Source organism: Rhinoderma darwinii, chromosome 9, assembly GCF_050947455.1.
Source record: "Rhinoderma darwinii isolate aRhiDar2 chromosome 9, aRhiDar2.hap1, whole genome shotgun sequence".
Classification (NCBI taxonomy): domain Eukaryota; kingdom Metazoa; phylum Chordata; class Amphibia; order Anura; family Rhinodermatidae; genus Rhinoderma; species Rhinoderma darwinii.
The window spans coordinates 81,202,021-81,220,922 of NC_134695.1; the positions used below are offsets into that span (position 1 = coordinate 81,202,021).

General features: G+C 45.9%; 2 protein-coding genes across 14 annotated transcripts in view; one reads left to right on the plus strand and one right to left on the minus strand.

Annotated features, from left to right (window-relative positions):
• GINS2 (GINS complex subunit 2) overlaps positions 1-18,902 on the plus strand; it is a 199,062-nt gene that overhangs the window by 61,984 nt on the left and 118,176 nt on the right. The window lies entirely within an intron of this gene.
• Positions 1-18,902, minus strand: part of GSE1 (Gse1 coiled-coil protein) — a 299,551-nt gene that overhangs the window by 24,910 nt on the left and 255,739 nt on the right. For 5 of the 11 annotated variants that reach the window (XM_075838296.1, XM_075838297.1, XM_075838306.1 and 2 more), the window contains one exon: positions 4,250-4,468. The exons of 2 other annotated variants lie outside the window; for them this stretch is intronic. In XM_075838296.1, coding sequence (XP_075694411.1) covers positions 4,250-4,468 — 219 coding nt within the window. Of the gene's footprint in view, positions 1-4,249; positions 4,469-7,042; positions 7,086-7,536; positions 7,710-18,902 lie in introns of those variants that run through there. 4 more of the 11 variants (XM_075838303.1, XM_075838302.1, XM_075838304.1 and 1 more) reach the window with 4 other exon arrangements.

The window sequence follows — 18,902 nt, forward strand, 5'->3', positions numbered from 1 at the left end:
ATAGGAGGAGCGGCTGATATCAGTCACATATGATGTAATGTCTCTGGAGGATATAATAGTACTGGAGTGTTATAAGATTAGCGGCTGATATCAGTCACATATGATGTAATGTCTGTGGAGGATATAATAGTGCTGGAGTTATATAAGAGGAGCGGCTGATATCAGTCACACATGATGTAATGTCTCTGCCAGCTTATAATAGTACTGGAGTGATACAAGAGGAGCGGCTGATATCAGTCACATATGATGTAATGTCTCTGCCAGCTTATAATAGTACTGGAGTGTTATAAGAGGAGCGGCTGATATCAGTCACATATGATGTAATGTCTCTGCAGGATATAATAGTACTGGAGTGATATAAGAGGAGCGGCTGATATCAGTCACACATATGATGTAATGTCTCTGGAGGATATAATAGTACTGGAGTGATATAAGAGGAGCGGCTGATATCAGTCACATATGATGTAATGTCTGGAGGATATAATAGTGCTGGAGTGATATAAGAGGAGCGGCTGATATCAGTCACACATATGATGTAAATGTCTCTGGAGGATATAATAGTGCTGGAGTGATATAAGAGGAGCGGCTGATATCAGTCACACATATGATGTAATGTCTCTGGAGGATATAATAGTGCTGGAGTGATATAAGAGGAGCAGCTGATATCAGTCACACATATGATGTAATGTCTCTGGAGGATATAATAGTACTGGAGTGTTATAAGAGGAGCGGCTGATATCAGTCACACATGATGTAATGTCTCTGGAGGATATAATAGTGCTGGAGTGATATAAGAGGAGCGGCTGATATCAGTCACACATATTATGTAATGTCTCTGGAGGATATAATAGTACTGGAGTGATATAAGAGGAGCGGCTGATATCAGTCACACATATGATGTAATGTCTCTGGAGGATATAATAGTGCTGGAGTGATATAAGAGGAGCGGCTGATATCAGTCACATATGATGTAATGTCTCTGGAGGATATAATAGAGCTGGAGTGTTATAAGAGGAGCGGCTGATATCAGTCACACATATGATGTAATGTCTCTGGAGGATATAATAGTGCTGGAATGTTATTAGAGGAGCGGCTGATATCAGCCACACATATGATGTAATGTCTCTGGAGGATATAATAGTGCTGGAATGTTATTAGAGGAGCGGCTGATATCAGCCACACATATGATGTAATGTCTCTGGAGGATATAATAGAGCTGGAGTGATATAAGAGGAGCTGCTGATATCAGTCACATATATGATGTAATGTCTCTGGAGGATATAATAGTGCTGGAGTGATATAAGAGGAGCGGCTGATATCAGTCACACATATGATGTAATGTCTCTGGAGGATATAATAGTACTGGAGTGTTATAAGAGGAGCGGCTGATATCAGTCACACATATGATGTAATGTCTCTGGAGGATATAATAGTGCTGGAGTAATATAAGAGGAGCGGCTGATATCAGTCACACATGATTTAATGTCTCTGGTGGATATAATAGTACTGGAGTGCTATAAGAGGGGCGGCTGATATCAGTCACATATGATGTAATGTCTCTGGAGGATATAATAGTGCTGGAGTGTTATAAGAGGAGCAGCTGATATCAGTCACATATAATGTAATGTCTCTGGAGGATATAATAGTACTGGAGTGTTATAAGAGGAGCGGCTGATATCAGTCACATATATGATGTAATGTCTCTGGAGGATATAATAGTGCTGGAGTGATATAAGAGGAGCGGCTGATATCAGTCACATATGATGTAATGTCTGGAGGATATAAGAGGAGCGGCTGATATCAGTCACACATATGATGTAATGTCTGGAGGATATAATAGTGCTGGAGTGATATAAGAGGAGCGGCTGATATCAGTCACACATATGATGTAATGTCTCTGGAGGATATAATAGTACTGGAGTGTTATAAGAGGAGAGGCTGATATCAGTCACATATGATGTAATGTCTGGAAGATATAATAGTACTGGAGTGTTATAAGAAGAGCGGCTGATATCAGTCACACATATGATGTAATGTCTCTGGAGGATATAATAGTACTGGAGTGATATAAGAGGAGTGGCTGATATCAGTCACATATGATGTAATGTCTCTGGAGGATATAATAGTGCTGGAGTGATATAAGAGGAGCGGCTGATATCAGTCACACATATGATGTAATGTCTCTGGAGGATATAATAGTACTGGAGTGTTATAAGAGGAGTGGCTGATATCAGTCACACATATGATGTAATGTCTGGAGGATATAATAGTACTGGAGTGTTATAAGAGGAGCAGCTGATATCAGTCACACATATGATGTAATGTCTCTGGAGGATATAATAGTACTGGAGTGTTATAAGAGGAGCGGCTGATATCAGTCACACATATGATGTAATGTCTCTGGAGGATATAATAGTGCTGGAGGGTTATAAGAGGAGCGGCTGATATCAGTCACATATGATGTAATGTCTCTGGAGGATATAATAGTACTGGAGTGATATAAGAGGAGCGGCTGATATCAGTCACATATGATGTAAATGTCTCTGGAGGATATAATTGTGCTGGAGATATGTGATATAAAGTAGTGATCATGGGGGAGGGGAGGTGTCTGCAATTCTGGTCACCCATCCCATTTAATAGTCAGCCTCTCCACCACCTGAAATGGCTGATAACAGGGAGCAATAGACCGTACAGCAAATGGAGATGGCTACCCGTACACTACAAATAACTAGAGTTGGCCAAAGGCGGTCCAGGCTTGCTGGGAGTTGTAGTTTCTTAACAGTTGGAGAGCCACAGATCACTGATATAAAGGATTATGGAACTTCCTACTAAATTAATAAAATCAGATTCAGACAAGCAGCAATATCAGGAAAATCAAGGCAAGTGTCAAAATGAAGTCAAACTTCAACACTGACAAGAAACAGACATCAAGTGTCCCCCTCAAAGCAGGCACGTGAGAGAACGAGGGGGTTCACAGCGAGGAACCTTCAGAATGATGAAAAGCACAGCATTGTCCGCCAGATTTATCCTGCAATAAGCCGCTTGTGGATTATCCGCTATTGATTATGTGGAGGGTTATCGGTAGCTGGAGGTGACGTTGGAACATTTCATGGTTGGCCTCAGACTTTACACGATGAAGTCATAGATTTTAACGGCTTGACAAAAGAAAATGATAACCCCGACCGGCAAACCATCTCAGCTTCAGCTCGACATTGGATTCGTAGAGATTTCCCTTGTGACCTCCACTAGAGAGTGATCCGAAAACAGGGACCTGCTAATATCAGAAATGACAGACCATCTCGCTACCAAGGGGGAAAGAACAGGCGGGAGTGACGATCTGCGCTGCGAGCAGCAACACCGAATCATATCAGATAGTAGTCCCGCACCTACAATCGTCTGCAGCCGGTTAGTCCACTGCTCTATACGTGATTTCAGACTGGTGCATTCTGGGTCTGTAGATTATAGTTACTGTATTGTACGTTTGCCTGATGAAGGGGTCTCTGTGCTCGAAATCTTGTACTTTTATTTTATCTGGTTGGCCAATAAAGGCGAAAAAAAAGTATTTAAAAGGGGTTGTCCAGGACATGTAAAACAAGGGCAGCGGGCAGGGCAAGGGCAAGGGCTAAAATAGGAAAACCAGCTATAATCCCCTACTAAATCCCCCGCTGCTCCAGGGGTCTCCGCCGGACTGTTTACCTTTACAGGAAGTGATGACGTCTTATCGGCTGCAGCCAATCACTGGCCTCAGGGATGATGTGCCTTTCTTGACAGAATCACTTCTGAGGTCAGTGATTGGCTGCAGCCGAAAGGATCACTTCCTGTAAAGATAAACAAACCAGCGGAGACCACCGGAGCAGCGGCACTGGAGCAGGGGAGGACTTAATAGGCGAGTATAATTGCTCTCTTTGTTTTAGCCCATACCCTGCCCGCTGCCCTTGTTTTACACGTCCCGGATAGCCCCTTTAACATCACATATATGCACATTATAAGAGTGACCCCATTACTTGAACCAGAAATCAGAGGGGGGGGGGGCATCACTGGCCACGTGTACGGACACGGCAGCCATATCTCCTATCACGCCCAATAATGTTTCATTTCATCAAGTGTCCTAGACGCTGCCATATTGGATTTGTTTTGGAGGGGAGCAGTAATTGGTGGTGGGGAGAGTTGTTCTCCACCAAGACGGCATGCGGTAGTGATCTGGGGTATAGACATGCACAAGACACAGGTTCTAAGCATTAAATCTTACCTCTCGGCTCCTCTGCCTGTTTTGCAAGTTTACGCAGCGCTGCAGCAAAGCTGGAGGAGGGCGCGGACTGGACTGATAACGCACTGGCGGCCGCCGGGCTGCCATTGGGTACCAGGGAGCCATTGAGAGGGGAGGGAGTGAGGGGGCTGACAGTGGCCGTGGTCCGGGTGGCTGTAGAAAGCATTCCTATGGAAGGTGACTTTGGCTCATGGTTCATGCCTGGAATAAGGAAAATAAAAATGGGACATAAAGCTAAAACAGAATAAATAAGAGAAGGAAAAATAAAATAAAAATACATATTACAGTGGTAGGCTGTACAATCCTAGAGGAGGGACTGGCGGCATCACTAACAGTCCACCACAACACGCTACAGGGACTGTCCGCTCTATACACTGGACCCTTAAACACAACTTCCTTCTGTCATGGCCGAGGTACACAAATTACTGGAGACATTTCATTTTTACCCCTAACAGCCGGCAAATGAGAAATTCCATAAACACCAATAGAAACAACCCAAAAAGTGAATCCGAGGTAATTCCTAGGGGCATTTATCGGTCTCGTGATATATAGAGCCCCGGGGTATTGGCGTCACTGACTCTCTCCTCAAGACTCGGACCATTTCTGCTTATTAATAGCACAAGATCCATTTCAGAATCACTATCTAGACCCAATGAGACCGCACAATGTGGACACCGCAGGCCGTCTCACCCACCGAGGACATGTTATTCACTCACTGGGACGGAAAACCATCCGCTAATTACCCATTAACATAATTACTCAGCAACAAGTCAAGGGGCGATATTATATGAAAAAAGGACAGACCTTTGTGCGAGAACAAATCCACACAAACCAGCGGCGGTGCAGAGCGTTCACCTGTGATGGGCATGCGTTTCTAGGGAATGACGGTAGAATTCTATTTTGGATGGGGGGGGGGGTGTTCATGGGTTTGGGAGGTCACATGGCCCAAATAAAAAAACGGTTTACAGACTCATCTACTACAACCAGAACAGAAACATAACAGTGCAGCCGAGACGTAAAATAATTATACCCGATTATTACCGGTCCATTTTAAGTGTAAGTTGAACAACAGGCCTTAAAGGGGTTGACTAGGATTATAAAAACATGGCTGCTTTCCTCCAGACACAGCGCCACACCTGTCCACAGGTTGTGTCTGGCATTGCAGCTAAGCCTCATTCACTTCAAATGGACCTAATCGGCAATACCAGAGACAAACCATGGACAGGTGTGGTGCCATTTCTGGAAGAAACACGCCATTTTTTTCTAATCTTGGACAACCCCTTTAATTTGGCCATACATACATACATAGGACTTGTCGTTCACGGATGGTCTGTGAAGGTTTCTCTGGACGACAATGCCATAAGTTAACATGAAAAAAATGGCGACGTATCTGCCTTGAGCCTCGGTCTGGTCTGGGCTTCTATTGATCAGACGCAGATTTTTAGGTTGGAATAAACGACTTTCCTGAGACTGCACCCGACAATGATTGAACAAATCTAACACAGCAGGATAAGGGTCGGCTTACACGTCTGTGTGAACGAGCGACGATCAAGGAGACAGCGGGTTGATCGGTGCTCGTTTCTCCTTTCACAAGGAGCTATGGATGGGGACGGGACGAGCGGTCGCTACTCCGATAACTTGTCCTCATACATTTCCATCATGGCAGCAGCGCGTTTACCTGTTTACACACCAAGATTTGCTGCCGACAACGATAATATCTACTGCAGAAAAAAAGACAATCAGCCGAGGAATAAATGCTTGAACGTTCATCGGCTGATCATATGAACGCTCATTTGCCCGATAATTGGCCCAGGTAAAAGGGCCCTAGTTCTTCCACAGATATCGGTCACGCTCGTTTGGGGCAGGGAAATAGAGTCTAAATCATCCTGTATGGCCGGCTTTAACCTCTATTATCTATGTATCAGGTGTTAAGAAGTCATGGTGCAATATAGACCAATGACTAACAGTAGGAGACACGGTGACCGATCTGGAAAACCCCAGAAGTGCAATGAGCTGTGTACTAGACCAACGCGATGATCGTGATAGACAATACTGCACACAATCCGACTCAAGACTCACGTCTTCCCTGATTACGACTCAACCAGAAGGCTCAAGCAAACCAACAATTTGTGCCATTGTGTCCAAGACCAACTACGATGTCCATTCAGAATCCAGAAAAAGAGACAAGTCCGTGTAGTTCAACCTATTCTCCTGCAGTGTTGATCCAGAGCAAGGCCAAGACAGACACCCCTGTGAGGTAGTGGCTAACTCTTCGTCAAGTTTGGGAAAAAGTTTCTTCCTATGTAATTCTGCTAAATCAATCTACACATTGAAATAATACGTTTATTTTGGTTTTAGCAGAAGGAAACTCAATGACCTGAACAGCGCACGCCGGTGATCCCAATCAGACAAGGCCATTGAATCAGTAAATAATCATGGTGAGGCCGACAGTCTCTGGTCACGTGCGAGGCATATACTACATATAGCGCTGCTTTACATTTGTTGCCTGCGCCATATAATACTGAAGATCGCTTGGGGAAATCCTGGCAAAAAAAACTAAAATATACCCAGCTAAGCCCAGAGCTGCCCATGACATTGCATTATCCTGGGCGCAGAATGCTGAACTCTACCCTGACCCTCATCAGCAGTTTCACAAAAAAAAAACAAGAACATTTCCTCATCAGATTACAGATCCAAGATCAAATAAAAAACACAAGAAGTACAAACAGAACAGAAGCCAAGAGACGCCTTCACCGACCACCACAGGACACTCACATCTCCAACGCACAGAAACAGCATTAAAGTCTGATCCTCGCAGCAGTAACAAGGGAACGAGCGGCGGCCGCGTCCTCCAGCTACTCAATGAAAGCCGTGCAACAAAGAGGAAGAAGCAAGAATTTCCCAGAGGCTAAACTGCCTGCCAACTGCACGCCCGGCCAGACCTGACGTGTGCAGATCAGAAGCCTCGTGTCTGTATCAACATGGAATCAAATAAATAAAAAAAAGAGATCTCCTGGTCTGGAGGATAGTGCGGAGGAAGGGGGGGAGACGGAGGAAAAGGGGTGACTAAAGGGGCACACAGCATCAGCCACTCAGCACAAGGGGCAACGACCAACCGGAAAGAAGCGCGGAGGAACAATACAATTAAAAAGGAAGAGAAAGGGGAAAGTGAGATGATGTATGAATGAGAAAACGACACAGCAAGAGTGAGACTACGAGATAGACAAAGAGATGGAAAGCAAAGCAACACGGACTGCTGCCGCCGTCACCTTTACACAACCGTCCTGAACGTGAGCGCTGGGAACGCAGCTTACTACGGAGCGCGGCAGAGGTTGCCTGTCATGAAGCTTCGGTCTTCCGTTTTTTTTTTTTTGGGCTTAATTTCTGCTGAGTCAATGGACTAAATCGCACACCGTCCAAATAAAGGCTCCAGGACACAGCATGATCCTCCACCAGCGTCCCAGGCTTATCTAACAAAGCAACACCACACTTGCCTTGTGAAAACAAGCTGATACTCAGCCTTGAACAGCTGCCACCAGCGTCACATGGGCCGGCCCCATCTCCCCCAGCCAGGCTGCCTGCAGATAACACTGACCGTTTTGTCAGGAGACACAGCCGAGGAGTCTATTCAAAGCACTGATCAGGGGGCGTTTGACCCCACTGCGTCCTCCCATCTTTCCTCCGGAGGAGGGGGGGATATGTGGAAGAAAGGAGGAAGAATCCATAATATTAATACAAGAGGGTCCCCTAATAAACACAATGTCCGCTCTGCTTAATGACGGGTGGGCTGCAGTGCCACTTTTAGAACGTCTGACCTATTAATCCCAATAGATGGGCCACTGACCTGGAGATTGGAAACCCAATAATGCAACTGCGGAAAACTTAAAAGAAGCGAGCGGCTGTTAATGTATATGGAGCTGTGCGGGTCAGACACCAATTTCTGGCCAATTGGCGTTTTTAAAGAGTATCCATTAGGACTTTGGTTTTTAGTTCTAGGAATAGAACAAATATATTTGTATAAAATATACCAGGCGCACAATACAAGGAAATAAGCTTTAGTGAAGGTGGATTATCACCTCGGAGCTCATCTCGATCCAGGTCAAGTTTTAACACCTGTTCCTGAGAAAACTCATCTCCCGATGACCAACAACTTAGGCCGGGGCTGGACCTGGGAGTTCTCTTTTGTAAACGTAACTAGAAAAAAGCTCTGAAATTCCCGATAAAAAAGTAAACAAAATGGCAAGTAGATCACGCGACAAACAAATTAGAAGAGATTTTTAAGTTACTCCTATGAACAACGATAAAAAGTCTGTCCCGTCCCAGCCGTAGGGAGCGGAGAACTCCCAAAACACAACAACTTCTTAGCCTCCAGTAATGAGAGGAACACATACCCGCTCAGGGTCTACTGGAAATCTCTTAATACATTAACATCTCGTGCTCCATAGTGAACTGAAATGTGGGGACTTCGGGCGTCCTGCTGAGAAGACTCAACCACAAGAAAGCCGATTTTACGAGGATACCTACCAATGGATAAGGTTTCCCTAATACCCCTAACAACGTAGGGACCACCCCACCTGCGGGAAGTTACCTCACGTCTATGACCAGCTCTATGAATCCAGAAAAGAACCAAACTCCTTTACCCCACTGCGGTGTTCCCACTTAATCACGGCTTCATTGACCTTTAAAGCGTCTCCCTGCAGCGACGGGGACAGACTGACCGCCGTCTTCACCCTCGACGTGGAGTTTGAATGTAAACCGCATTTCTGTAGGTTGGAGGATTTATCTGCTGCATTACAGATTTTCCTTCAGGAAGCTCCAAGAAGTCTACTCCATCGGTTTACTCATGAGGTCCCCACATTGTAACTGTGTCAGCACCTTCAGAATCAACAAACACCGACAGGTCTACGAGGGTGGACTCCAACACCAGCCGGAAGCAGGATAAAAGAAAACATTTCCGGTCGATTACAAAGTCAAAACCAAGATCCTCTTCATCCTAGAAAAAAAGGCGAAGGCGTTTATTCCGGAGAGAAACGCACCAAAATGTTGCAGTGATCTCAGCCCATTATTCTTTCTATTCCACATGGACCCCCAGAAGTACATAAACAAAGAAATAATGAGCAGGAGTCGCTTCTGGAGAATGCTGACAAGGCACCGATATAATTACCGTGCCGCTCTGTCAGCCATGCCGTCCTGTGCAGGTCTTGTCTACAAGATATTGAATTTTTTGCATTGACTGTAGAGCACAATACAAGTGATGGTCTCGAGAGAACAGACGAGGTTCATCAGACCCCCCCCCCCCAACTTGTTCCCAGATAAAGCAGAGCTTTGTAGCTACATTAATCTTCCATTGACAGTGGCCCAGGTGCACTTGTCACGGCAAATCATCCATGCAAAATGGCTCTACTATGTAATGTGTAGTAAAAATAAAAAAATGGAGTGGTCTTAGAATCCCACATGAGACGACTCCGGATGATGGACGTCGCACTTCAGGCCTTGGCTGGATTATTGGGACAAGACCTCAAGACTTCTCACCGAAAGAAAATAAATCTTGTATCCCAGTCCTGCATCTTACAGCTCATGTTGTGCGCTAGAATTTGGCAAATCATGAACCTCCGCACATGTGTAAAAACTGTGCGACAGATTTACCAACGATGTGTAAGATACAGACGGCGTAAACTAGGACCCGGCAGTCAGAAGATGCGCCAAATGTGTCACAGCGGTGCACGCTAATGATAAATTTGTTGCATCTTGCACGACAGACACGTTTCTCTTTCTTATACCACCTCCTGGTTGGCTTTGTTTTTCTTTGGCGGATTCCAAGCCACACCCTTTCCAGTTAAGCCACACCCTCTTCTATAAAAACCCCGTGTCTGAGGCGCAAAACATCTAAAAAAAATAATATTTATTTTATTTTATTTTTTTTACAAAAATGTGGCAAATTTTCCAACACATTCTAGCCGCAGACACAGGAATACATCAGCCCCATTGATCGTGCAGCTCCGCCACTGCTGTAATGATTCCAATAAGCGTTGTTATATACGGGCAGATTTTCTGCCTGGTAACAAGTGCCAATCGACAATATCGGCATACCAACTACATGGAGCAATGATCGGGTGTATGGGGACGGGTTATTACCATCACTCGTCAGCGCACATTTGCATGTTGTCAGGAGCAGAGGTCCCGTTTTCACGGGGAGACGTCCTGCCGACAAATGGCAGCATAAAAGATGCGATCGGCCAACAAACAAGCACTCGTCAGACCGCGTAAAATGGCCTAAAGTCTTGTTATAAAGTCTTATGGGATTCAAGGAACTGTAGACAGAGAATTTCAAGATTAATTCAGCAGGGTCCAGTGCCTAAAGAAGACAACAGACATTAGGTGTTCGGACACTCACCCCCGACCACTCGCTGAATGTATGTCACTATAATAAGGTAAGAGTGGATCTCACGCAACTCTGGAGCCGCTTATCTCTGGGAAAAATAAAAGAATCACACAGTTTAAGATCCAACAGTCCCCCAGGTCCTTAAACATCAGACTGGCAGAATCCATTGCCATCTTTATTGAACCATCCTAAGGTAACTAAACTTTCAAAAAATGTCCGACATGTTTCTCGGTGGGGGTCCTAGCCCGGAGTCCCCCACCAATCGCTAAAACTAAGCGGCAGCAACGCCCGGGCGAGCTCGGAGCCGCTTAGTTTCTGATCGGCCTCACTCGGAAAGCCGAGCAATCAGGGTACGGATTCAATAGAAAGTCCATGATTCTGTACACCAATGGCTCGGCTTTCTGAGAAAAGCCGAACAAAAACGAAGCGGCTCAGCGCTCACCCGAGAACTTCTGCCGCTTTGTTTAAGCGATCGGTGGGGGTCTCAGTGCTCAAACCCCCACCGATAAAAACTTCTGACATGTCACAAGTTTTTTTAAAAGTTTAGTTACCCTTTAACTCCAGATTGAAAGACCATTCAAAATCAGATAAATGTCATAATTCAATATCCCGTCCCCTCCTCTAGATAGAGCCGGGCCGGTCTTCCTGATCTCCTCCCGCAGGATGTGCAAATCTTCCGTCTCCTCTGTATTCAGTGCAGGGATCTTTTCTCTGCGCCTCCAATAGTGTGCCTGCTGCGTGGATCCCTCTATTGAATATGGAGACTGTAAAGGATCTGCCAGACACAGCTTCTGTGTCGACGCCTGTGGTTAGTCAGTCTGCACCTGCTCCTAAGTCTGATCGAGTGACCCCTCCTTCTACCAATCAGGCTGGGAGGCTGAGGAGTGGGAGAGCCTATCACAGCCTGGCCAGACGGAGCTAGCTCCCGCCCTCTGTCTATTTATACCTTCACTTCCTGCTCCTCCTTTGCCTGTGATTCTCCTGGTTCCTGGCTCTGCTGCTTGAACTATTTGTCCCTGCTTCATATTGACCCTGGCTTACTGACTACTCTCATGCTCTGCGTTTGGTACCTCGTACACTCCTGGTTTGACTCGGCTCGTTCACTACTCTCCTGCTCTGCGTTTGGTACCTCGTACACTCCTGGTTTGACTCGGCTCGTTCACTGCTCTTGTTGCTCACGGTGTTGCCATGGTCAACTGCCCCATTTCCCTTAGCTTCTGTGTACCCTTGTCTGTTGTGCACTTATTGAGCGTAGGGACCGTCGCCCAGTTGTACGCCGTCGCCTAGGACGGGCCGTTGCAAGTAGGCAGGAACTGAGTGGCGGGTAGATTAGGGCTCACCTGTCTGTCTACCTTCCCCGTCATTACAGAGACTTAAGAAAATGCTCTAAAGATCTATACACAGCATGCAGAAGTAGACTAGGAAGACCGACAGCCTCTGTCTAAACGATGGGGTAGGCCCATGATGTCCGGGGCAGATTTGCTGCCACTAGAAAGCTCTGTCCAATGTTGAGCTCTCTCAAGTGACAGCAACACTTAGACCTCACCTGAGTTTCAGCCCCCAAAATGTGACAGGTGCGGATATCCACCAAGTACAGCTGGAATATCCTGAATGACCAGCAGGGGGCACTGCTGACACACAGTCCTTCCAGAAGATTATCAACACGCCACAGCTAACGAAGAAGCAACAACTAGGAGATTAGCGAAAGGGAGTGAGGACTGGAAATCCTGAGCTGCCTCATTAGAGGGGAGGATGGAGATAAGAGGAAGCCATGAGTGAGCTGGAGTTTATTAAAGAGGCAGTGCCATCAATATACCATGCATGCTAAATACTGACAAACCCTCCTCACATTGTCACCAAGCAATAGCGCTGAGAGACACGCAGCAGCTGCGGGTTACAGGCCATCTCCACCCATCATGAAGAAAAAAGGCGGATGAGGAGAATAAAACAATCAGATATGAAACGCTTCCTCTGTTCCGATCGAAGACACTGAAAACCATGCAAAGTGGAATTGGAATCACCCCATATATAAGGCCGATACGTTCCTCCTCTCAGAGACCGGACATCTTCATCAGACACGACGTAGCTCTTGCAGTCCCATATTCAGACCAGCAGGCCCGATCACCCCAGACTAAATACAACCTCATTTTTAGTAGAAAATATTCCTCCGCCTTCTCCTCCATTCTCGTTGTAAGAAAGTCCAAGCCGTATTACGGTTACCAGAGGAATGATAAAATACCCAATTGACAACACAATGTTCTTCCAAAAAACCTTGGCCCACCCAGGTAACTGACCAGGGGCTAAAAGAGTGACAACCAAAATGGAGGCCTGAGGGGTCGTCAAAGATCGAAAGAAGAGCAGGACCTCCAGGACTCGGGGAAGAAGATCGCATTGGACATTTTAAGGAATTGGATGGAACACTCATCATCTTACAAATCAAAGTCGTTCCGCCCTTGGAAGGAATCGGCAGAACCGGCCCGTGCTTTATATTAACCCTTGTGTTTGCATTCATCACGTTACATCATGTCGGAATTTATGGATCCATATTTAACATATCGGAGCTGAAAATAAACCATCCTCTCCATCCACGGACGCCGGTCTCTGTGTACTACATCCCCATCTTGCCAACCCTAATCAGTATCAAAACCCAACGCGCAGAGTCAGGGGGAATCGCTCAGGGCTCGTTAACGGCTAAGAACGCCCTGAATGGCGCACTCCAACGAGCGGCTCAGCAATGCATTGCTAATTAACAGCGGCGCACTAATGATAAAGTATACATGTACACAGGCAGCCACGGCCTGTCCAATGTGTAAACTGCACCTCTCCCACCGTCCTCCCCTCCACAAGCAATCAGTGATCAGTGCTCTGCCGGCCTCCTGCCGATTTAGTAATTACCGTCTCTTTTCATCCGCAGCTCCTCTGACACCAGACCTCAGGCCCGCTACCTCCCTTCTCTGTAATTACAAGCTAATAGTTTCGAGGGGGTTTTTTTTATTATTTTTTTTTTCTGTCGGGTCCCAGTTCAAGCACCAATTCCCTCCTCTGCCTCCACCCACCTCCTGATTCTGCTCCACTCTCATGACTAATGATACCCTGCAATGTTCATCACAGCTTGAGCTCGGGTTAAGTCACAGGAGTGCCAGGACAGCATGTAATACTCTTCATCAACGCTGCACACATTTCTGTACAGGCCAAAAATGTCACCCTTTCAGCGCCAGAAGGGTCCGCAACACATCCCTGAAAACAGGAATATTATGTGCAAACCCAGTGCAGCGGGCCAAATCCCATCAAGCTGCGCCAAGATCACAGAGAAAGAAAGGAATGGGGGGGGGGGGGGCACACAAATTGCAAAGCATCAGAGTCAGTCCATTGGGAATACACGGAGTGAGGGGGCAGCTGTTAATGGAAGGGAATCCATTATTCTTTCATTGGACTGAAATAAACAGATTGGCAGTGACAGCGGGGAACCCACATGAATGGTCAGCACGGCTTCCACGCTGCCAAGAAATCCCACTCAACCAAAGCAGATGATGCGGGGACGACGGTGCAACGCACAAGCCACATGATACTGATGGATATAGCGCAGAAATGTGCTGGAACGTGCAGGAACCGTGGCCATTTTATTAAATACTCTGCTCTATGTAAACGGTGTCATACACAGGATAGCCAGATGTCAAGAGGCCTTATACAAACTTCCTACCTAATCCTGCCATAAAACCTGGCGACCGTAAAACACGAGACAAGGGTTTATCTGCTGAAACAGAAATTCTCATTACCATTTTACTGCTCTCCCCAAGCCCCAGGAGCCGGACTCATCTCTCCTGTCACATGACTTCCTGTTGATCTGTCTCCGCCCCCTCATCTGCATATTAACCACTGATCGACATGATAAAGTGTTCAAATAGTTCCGAGACAAATCCACCAATGACTATGTAGAGAGCAAGGCCGCAGGCGGAGATCCACATCCTGCTGATTTTGATTCACAGAAAGAGGGATCTCAGGGTACAGTCCCGCGTAGTGGCGACCAAAAATAAAAACACGCCCACCGAATTTGTCAAATAGATTGTTAATTGGCTGGACAATTTTTACCTGCAAAACGGCACGCCATTAGGATTGATGGTTAATAATAGTGCGGTTTTAGGGCAATTTTCAGCCGTTTTTCGGGCCGTAAACAGCTGAAAAATCGGAAGCAGAACGCCTACAAACATCTGACTTGATTTCAATGGGAAATACGGCGTTGTTCCAACGGGGCGTTTTTTTTACGCCTCATTTTAAAAAAACGGCACGTAAAAAGACGCCCCGTATAAAGAAGCGCATGTCACTTCTTGATCCGTTTTTCATTGACAATAGAAAAACAGCTCCAAAAACGTCCGTAAAAACGCTGCGAAAAAAGCTAGTATGATTAAAAGAAACGGCTGAAAATCAGGAGCTGTTTTGCCTTGAAAAGCTCCGTATCATCAGCCGTATTTTGTTAACTGTGTGAACAGAGCCTTATGGGTAAAACTGCTGGTTACCTGAATAATCGTGCAGCCAAGTAACAATCACTTCAAAAGCCCCGCCCACCGCATGTAGGTGTGGCGTTCGGTCACATGCAGCGCTGCTACGTTGGACTGTGCCTTATGTAAATGAAGCTTAAATACGGTCTAGTAAAAAGTTCTACAAATTTCTAGTGTACGTAATTCCTCATCATTTTCACGATCTCAGCTTGTGGAGAAAGCGATAGAAAAGTCATACAAATCTTCTCCGATCCGGATAGTCTGTTACAATGTATCAGTGCAGATAAAAAGTATCCGTGGAGTCCAGGCTGTTTTCTTCACACAGAGTTCTTTGCAGGCAGGAAATTACGCCTCAAAATTTCACCTAGAATTTTGAGGCAGATTTTGCTCTGCCTGCACTCCGTTTGCCGCATTTTTCGCCCGCGACCATTGAGCGCCATGCGGTTTCTGCATAAAAAAAACTCAGTGTGAACTAACTCACAGAGGATTGGAGTGGATACAATTGTAACAAACCCTGAGGACTAGGTGAGGAACTGAAAAACAGATTGGGAAACTTATTAGGCCTCATGCACACGACCGTAGCCATGTGCACGGCCGTGATTTTCGGGTCAGCCGGCCACGGAGTGACAGCCGCGAGCCGCCCGCATATCGCAGGCCGTGCACATGGCCACAGCCATTATTTTCAATGAGCCCGGGCGTAATAAGGCTTGCCCGTTCTTTCTGCGGTCTGGGATCCGGTCGTGTGCTTGGCCCCATAGGAATGAATGGGGCCGCAATTCTCCTGTGGATTTTCGGGGGAATTGCGGCCGCAAAAGCACGTTCGTGTTCATGGGGCCTTAAGACTGATGTTTCATACGCCAGCCTTAAGATAAAGATTGATGGAGAAGGATGTTAAATTAGGCGCATCTCTGGTCGTCCGGGCGTCTGAAAGGGAAATCGATCCTGTAATTTGTAGATTTGTTTGGCCACGGCAAGCGACACCCCCTTTGGCTAAACCCTGTCCACGTTTCACAAAAAACTTTGTGATTGGTGGGAATGCCACAAAAGTCGCAATTTTTTGTGCAAATTGCGACACTTGCCCCCATTCTCTGCCAGAAAACTGGCGTAGTACGTATGATAAATTACCCCTAAAGCCTTTTGGAAAGTTTTGGAACTTTTCGTTACACAATGTTTAGACTTCATTTACATATAGACTCTTTTAAGCTGTTGATGGATCCCGCTGGTTTTAATGGGATCCATCATCTACTGTATACAGCTTAAGCTACGTTTACACCTGCGTCAGACGCTCCGTTAGGGTCCTCCATCGCAGATCCGGCGGAATTTACCGGAGACAATAGCACAGCATGCTGCGCTATTGTGTCCGGTAAAATCACGGACAAGCCGACGGAACTTATTAAAGCCAATGGATTCCGGTGGTGTCAGTTGTGCAATGGAACAGTTGGTTCCGTTATTCCCTTGTTCTGCTCCTCTGACGCAGCAGAACAATGAAACGGTTGAGGTGTGAACCCAGCCTTATAGCACGCTCACATATTTGGGCAGCATTAAGGCTCCTGCATATGGCAAAGCTGTGTACAAAGACACCTGTATGGTGGCACGTGGCGGCGCCTAGGGTCCACAGACATGAGGCCTGACTCGGTAATACGAATATCCAGATTCTCAGAGCTGCAGATCTAGACCACGACTCCGTGACACGAGTGACATCACTGCTCTCCGAATCTGATGATCATTTATGCAGCTGAACTAGAACCTTATATGACGTCACCACAAACCTGATATAAGGCTTATTGTACAGAAAGTCATGCCGTTTAAAGTCGGAACATTTGAGGCCTGTAGATGTGGGTGGTAAATAACTCAGACGTTTTAATTGCAGACATGTTTTTCTCAGATTCTCTGGATTTGGCCGGATTTGTTTTCTATCCTACGGCACAAGCCGCAGCTATTAAAGCTTTGTGCCTGCCGCCCCATTATCACCCGGCATATGACTCTCAGATGATGCCATGAAAACGGCCAGATCTTTATAAGACGCTCATTGTGTGAAGTGCCTCTGGCATGTTCTCTTCTGCCGGGCCGGCTGCTGACACCACGTCTCATGTCCTCTGCGTGAGGTGTGGACTGTAGAGCCGGCACCAACCCATATCCCACCATGGCGAACACTCGACTCATTTTAGCCCTTATTCCCAAAGCCCAGCTGGTAGACGCATTCAAGGGGCATAGTACAGCCGGCCATAGACAGAACTATGAGTGATTATTATTGGTTACGATATGGTTTGTATCATCACGAATACTGTGTAAATGGAACTAAAAACAACCAATGGAAACCTCCATCCGTCCGTTGCTTATTAGTAAAATTGTTTCTCGGTCATTGGTTGTAAACGCTACAATCCCGGCACATATGGGGTGACTGAAGAGAAAAAAAAAATATTTGGGAGCCAGACGTGAATCAATTCTTTTGTTATTGTTCTGATGTATCTAAAAAGTGAAATGTATCAACTCATCTGGTGTATACAGCTCCTACGCAGAGCCAAATGTCTTCTACCGTCTGTAGGTTATCAAGCAGAGGAATAGAAGGCAGGATCAGACTACACAGGGTTTGTTTGTAGTCTGTAACCATGGAAACATTGGTCTGCATAGGAGAAGTATACACCAAACATTTTTAAATCAAGATTATATCCAAACTTGCTTTAGTTTTTAGTTTAGACACAATGGACCAATAGTTACAAACGTGGACATCCCACTTATTAAACCCCATAATCCCGGATACTATTCTAAATGCATCTAGACAGATAACTGCACGTTGCGGACAGCTTGTAGTGTATATCCTTTAAGCAACCAGCGCCCCAAACGGAAAATATCACAACACTGGTCAGATGGGGGGGGGGAGCAGATTGACTATTATATGGACAACTGTAGAGATACTGATTGTAGGGAGATCACTGCCCATCCCCAAACCTTCAATATCGTTCCCCATCCTCCATCAGAGAAGAGAAGGAGCAGATACGAGCACTTGATATCAGCCACAAGTATAACGCCCCCCTCGTTTCATTGTGAGGTACTCGCTGTGGATTTAACACTATATACCCTTTATAAATGACAAATATTTATAGGCCGAAAACTTGCAAACCAGCAGAGATTATAAAAATCATAAATGTCACGTGACCACGAAGCCGCGTCTGGTCACCTCCAACCTAATCAGGACAATGGTCTAGAGAGAATGAAGTCGCTTCCAGGATGATGATGATCCCGATACACATGAAATCCGTAGTAATCATTCGCACAGCGGGAGCCCCAACACCCCCTCATGGAGCTCGGCACTCGTCTGCAGGAGAAACAGAATTTCTTTATTTTTATGTTCCTGCTATCACCTGGATATCTGATCCGAAGAGTCCAAACCATGTAATAGTAAGGCCAGGCTCACGCAACGCAGCGTTACAGCAGCTTCTTCATATATTTAAACTGGGATTATATACAAAAGAAAAAAGGAATAAAAAGCTTAAAATGCCCATACAAAAAAATACCTAGCCTGTAATGGCTGATAACAGGGAACAATAGATTATATTCAAAGGTCTTATTCCACGGCCCGTCGTGAGCCGTCTAAACTAGCGACCATCAACCAGACAGCTCGTTGATCAGCACTCGTTTGCTCCGATCTATGGAGCTATGTCTGGGGACGAGCGCTTCTTACTACGATCGCTCGTCCACATACATTTTCACCATGATGTGCTGCCAACCACAATACTTCATGCTGCACAAACGATAC